Source organism: Aphanomyces astaci, assembly GCF_000520075.1.
Source record: "Aphanomyces astaci strain APO3 unplaced genomic scaffold supercont1.46, whole genome shotgun sequence".
In the NCBI taxonomy this organism is placed as follows: Eukaryota; Oomycota; class Saprolegniomycetes; order Saprolegniales; family Verrucalvaceae; genus Aphanomyces; species Aphanomyces astaci.
In genome coordinates this window covers 397,240-402,800 of record NW_009798309.1, presented here as the reverse complement: position 1 = coordinate 402,800, position 5,561 = coordinate 397,240, and the positions used below count along the sequence as shown (strand labels likewise).

The following is a 5,561-nucleotide window of genomic DNA, read 5'->3' as shown; positions in this document are numbered from 1 at the left end:
CTTGATCGCGCCTTCAACATCGTCTCACAATCGTTGACTTGGGTATACTGCTCTTGAAGGCCATGGACCTCAGGTGCTATCGTGACGCCTGAGGTACTTGACGAATCGCTGCTTCAATTTCTTCGTTCATTCGTTTGCATCCAGATTTACCTAAAGCATTAAAATCTTAAAAATCAATATTCGCACATTCGACATTCGATAAAAAATATCACATCATAGAGGTTTACCGCGAATTCTCGACGCAACATCGGCACAGATGCGTCCCTCTTGGACGGACTGCAGTCCGCGCGTCCAAATTCGCGACACAGTTAGCGCGTGGCAACCGAACTGGGCAGCAACACGAACAATCGATCCACGGGGTAGTGCGCCTTGCGACGAAACGCCAAGCAGTGTTTCGTACACCGCTTGGCGTTCATCGGAGCCGAGGTGGGTATTTGCGCTTCGCGGCGCGTCAACGGCACGAGGCTCGACGCAAAGAACATAGGTGTGGTGCGGATGCATAGTGAGGGTAGTACCATGGAGGGTGCAGTGGTAGGGCGATGAACAAGCGTGTAATGATCATGTTTCAATATGTTTCTACTTATTCCCAAATTTGAGAGGTCAAGTACACCCGGATGACACGCGATATCATCTTGACAGTGAATGGCGGCGGCCCGCCCGAGCATCCTTCTTCCGAAGAGAAAGTCCAAAACAACCCCAATCCGTTTCATGAGCGCAAGTCCAAGCGATCTAAACTCCAGAATCTCAGTCCACGAACCTCGACTAAACTTAGTCCGAAGGCCTCCAAACGTAAACAGTATCCATCAGCACCCCTGTCACCCACCGCTTCCAGGCGCTCTCCGGCGGACTCTGGACCTCCAACTGCACAACGGACAGTCTTTGGCCGGAAAACGACGCCAACGCAATCGTTCGCTGATTCCGTACGGAATCATGGTACTCGCTACCCTCCGACTAAGCACCGTGACACCCTGACACCCTGACCGACCCTTCTCAACTCGAAGCCCATGCGTATTGCAAACACCCATGCCTCACTGGCAATGCACCGTTCCGAGCACCAACCGCCTACGAAACGACTATCTTGGATGCGATCATTGCTGGTAGCCTTACCCTGGATCAACCACCAAATTTCCTCAGACAACTCCTTCCCCCGGACGAAATTGCCCTCTTCCACGACCAAATGCGCATCCATTTTGGAGTCCTTGAAGTGTGCATTAAAGCGTCGATGAAGATCTCCGCGGACATGGTAAGCCCAGCGCTAGGCCGCCAGTTTTTCCCTACCAACCTGAAGCAAAACGCCGGCGCAGTAGCGGACTCCGCAGAGACATGCATTCAAGCCACCTCCACCCTGATGGGCGTAAACTCATTGTGGTGTTCAACGCCAAAGCCAAGGCAGCCGTCTGGCGAGACCGCCACCTTCCATTTCGCGGCCAGCCCGCAACACTCCGCCATTACCGCAGGCCCGAGGATCCAGTTACAGCTCTCGATACCGCAGCAACGGAACAAAGCATGGTCATCCGCTAGATGGGTTCGAAGCGAGGAGCATGGCCTGGCGCATTCTCGGCGCCATCTACGGCCTGAAACAGAGCGCACTGCTCTGGTTCAAGGCCATCTTGGAAGCCCTCGACTTTGCCGCGACATTGAGCGACATCTGTGTGTTCACGCGGCGAGCGGATGTCCGCCTCCAGATCGTGACAATCTACGTGGATGATGTGCTAGTGTGTGCCAGCAATGACGACGAGATCCCAGACGTGTTTGAGTACACGCAGCGGCGCATACGCCTCAATGACCTCGGCCCCATCACCAAGCTGCTCGGGATGGAGATCGACCGCGACGAAAGCAACAAGTCCATGTACGTCACCCAGAGAACGTACATCGAGCGAAAAGCCATTAAGTACGGCATGGAAAAGAGCAAGCGCGTCGACACGCCTATCCCAGCTGGCACCAGCATGGTCGATAACGCTGGCTTACCGTTAGACGACGACAAGCCTTTCCGGCAAATCGTCGGCTCTCTACTATACTGCGCAAATGTCCACGCGCCCCGACATCGTACATGCCGTGACGCAGCTCTCCCACCACCTGTCGACTCCGCACCAGCTGCATATGCTCATGGCCAAGCGCATCGTCGCCTACCTGCTGCATACCAAGGAAGTCGGCATCACGTACCCCGGCCAGCCGACTGGCAGTAGCCAACTCATTGGTTTCTCGGACTCCTCATGGGCCGACGACCGACCCCCCGGGCGCTCAACCTGCGGATACCTTTGGATGTTAGCATGTAGACCAATCTCTTGGAGATCCAAGCTCCAAGCCATCGTCACGCTCTCCTCGACCGAAGCAGAGTACGTCGGCGCATGCCTCGGCGCCCAGCACGGGATGCACCTCGACAATCTCATGAACGAGCTCGGACTCAAGGATAACGGCAAGTCAAGTGTGATGTTCTTGAAATTATACCCGGATTTGCCCCTACGTGAACTTCAGGTACTGGCCAACGTCGGCTTCCTTGCCCCCGACGATTTCGAGTTGGGCGGCGACAGAGGCGAAGAGCGCAGACAATGCAAAGGCGACTTTCATGGTGAAGTAAGATTGATGAATGACACTCGGGAGCATGGGTGTTGTGTGAGATCCACGTTTTGACATAAATGCCATGGAATCAGATGAAGCAGATGCTGAGTTGGGTAGAGAAGTCTATCATCTACGTATGTGAGTTGGATATTTCAAGAACATAGTGAGCTGTCTTTCTAGAGCTAGGTTGGACGTACGATGTTGGCAAGTTGTTTGCTTTACATTAGACTACACCGGTATGTGTCATGCACGTCCTCAATATACTTTGCCCGGTCCACCACTTATATGGATGTGTACAGAGCATGCTGGCGAATCAGTGAACAACGTGAGTTACGATATGACCTTTGGCCCAGGTAGGACTTGTTTTTTTATCAGGTATTCACGTATGGAATGAACCAGTGTGATGTTCTTGAAAATATATCCGGGTTTGTCTCTACATGAACTTTAGGTACGGAATGCTACGGTACGGCGCAGGAGGATTTTTTGCGCTATACGTATGGGCGCAGTTCCGTTACAACTTGGTTCCGTGCAACAATCCATGATTAGTAGAAAACAATTACTCTGAAATTTTCAACCAATCACCTGCATCTTTACTTGAGCTTGGGAGGTACAGTAACTAGATAAAAATCTGGGTATAGAGGGTGAAGTCAGTTTACGGTTGCTCCTGGAAACACAGATTCTGAGTTAACAGTAAAGCTGAAAAGAGAAGTACCATAGCGTACCACAACACTGTGTCTAACTCGCATATAGGCCTCGGCAAGGTAAGGTAAAAGTTAAACGGGGTAAAAATACTAGTATCATTTTTTACCTTTACCCTCCTTACCTTACCCCAAATGGTCCTGGTTAAACCTTTACCTTTTACCTTACCTTCCCAATTACCGGGTAATATACCTTTTACCACTCTTTGATTGATCTTTGTGGTATTATCAAATCGATTCGAAACTAGAGCCCTCAGCAGAATCGAATGTCTTAGGGCTGGTCTGGATGCCACAAGTGATATTTCGTGAGAAAACTCTGACAAATTTTGCATTTTTCTCCTAGTACTCCAAGTCACATATAAAAACTGACACAATAAGATGGTCGTGAAATGTCTGGATGCCTCCAGGTTTCTAGAAAATCCCAAGAATTTCACGAATGTAGAGCCAGGACAAGTGTCAGCACGCCAAATCAGAGTATTATATTTCTGCTATAATTGGGGCAAATCACCTGACAAACTCTGGAGGATTTTTCCTGATTTCTGAGGCGTCCAGAGACACGATTTTGAAGAATTCCAATTTTTTACATTCAAGCTTTTTCCTGGCAAAATGGCCGTTTTCTGACAGAATATGGTGGTATTCTTAAGAAAATGGATTACAGAACCGCCCAAGCCAATCAAATCACGTCCTGTGGAATTTCTGCCAATCCAAACTTTTGATTCGGCCTAGCCCTTCGTATTGGATATATATTACTTAGTATCGTATAGGTTGTATAAGCTTAAAATTGGATCAAATGATACTTGGCGAAATGACTCACAAGCCCAATTTGGATATCATTTTGCTTTTATACTACTACGTAGTATTAATAGTATCGACTACGGTAGAACATTTCATTAATGGCCTGTCTGGTAACCTGAAATATTACAATATTCTGGCCCAAAACGTCATTTTGGGGCCGAATTCAATAAATCTGATAAGAATTGAAGCATGTCTTGCTTGACGAGCTTTAACCTAAATCCAACAATTCCAAGTGGGATTTACTCATTGAGGACGCCATATTCCAAAACGGCCCTTTTACCTGGGTGTAGGGTTTTCATGCTTTTCAGGGTATTTATTCGTGTCACATATTTTGAACAATTTTTGGGGGATTAACGCGTTTTCACGCTTGCTGGGTGACTTGTGTGTGCTTTTATTGACCGATTAACATGAAAATTGTGTTGCTGATACGAACAATACTGGACCAATTCCAGTCATTCTTCGACTGGTCCCACCGGCGATAGATGCCCTCAGAGGTGGGACCAGTTTGGTATACGCAGCCTACGGACGCACGGGCGGATATGCCGAATACCTCGCGAGGGCCAGTCACAACAGACATCAATTCTCCATTCCACTGATTCTTCGACTGGTCCTCGCAAAGGGACGCAAAACAAAGGCGCTAATTCCTGACACCCGTGTCAACCACCTCATTTCGCGTGCCAATGCGATGCATCACACCATACACTTGCGCACGTAGAGTTTTTCTACCTCGGTCATGCTTGGCTTGGAATAACATTGTATTCAAAGTATACCGGTATAGTGTTACGCCGCTGACCATTCCTGTACACGCAGAGAGGGACTGACCCCTCCCACGGACGTGCCTACCACCTCACGTCACACCGCCGACATAATCTACTCAATCTCAGCCACTACTGGCCCAATTTCACTGATTCTTTGAGTGGTTTCACCGTTGAGGGATTCTCAAGTACAGTGTCGGTCCTTGTTGCAGTAGTTATGCATGCCGGCAAGTTCCGCGGGAATGGTGCCTTCTCGTCTGCACAAGTCTAGGCGCACGGATGACACCGACTACTGTACTAGTATAGTAATAGCCTATTGTGCACACGCTGGTTTGTTTACGGCGCAATGTTGCATGCACGTCGCTACTAGTATGTGAAGCAGGTGTGGTGTGTGATGGCATGATTCATACCATCACACGTTTGCTTCACTACCTACAATGGCACCAGAATCGAGAAGATCCTAACTATCTACCGGTAGTTGTGCTTAATTCTCCTTACTTTCGTTTTTCCGTCTCGTCATATCCGACATATTACACGTCATTAACATGCAATCGCCATCCTAAATGACGAGATTGATATCCATGATCATGTTCACAATCAATGGTGATCACCGACAGACGCAAGATTGTATTAGCTGTCAAAATTGTTCAGTAAAATAGCTTATGCATGTCAAAATATTTACACGCTCAAGTTCCCCGATTCCGTAAAGTTGTTATTGAGAAAACATGCATGATTCCCCCACTTTTCATAACAC

At 48.5% G+C, this 5,561-nt stretch overlaps 1 protein-coding gene across 1 annotated transcript; it reads right to left on the bottom strand.

The window, feature by feature from the left end:
* Positions 1 to 308: 308 nt before the first annotated feature.
* On the bottom strand, positions 309 to 482 carry H257_13238 (hypothetical protein; the record flags this gene model as incomplete). The annotated part of the gene is made up of 1 exon (XM_009840700.1): positions 309 to 482. One exon carries the CDS (start codon positions 480 to 482, stop codon positions 309 to 311), a length of 174 nt encoding a protein of 57 aa, XP_009839002.1.
* Between the last annotated feature and the right edge of the window lie 5,079 nt (positions 483 to 5,561).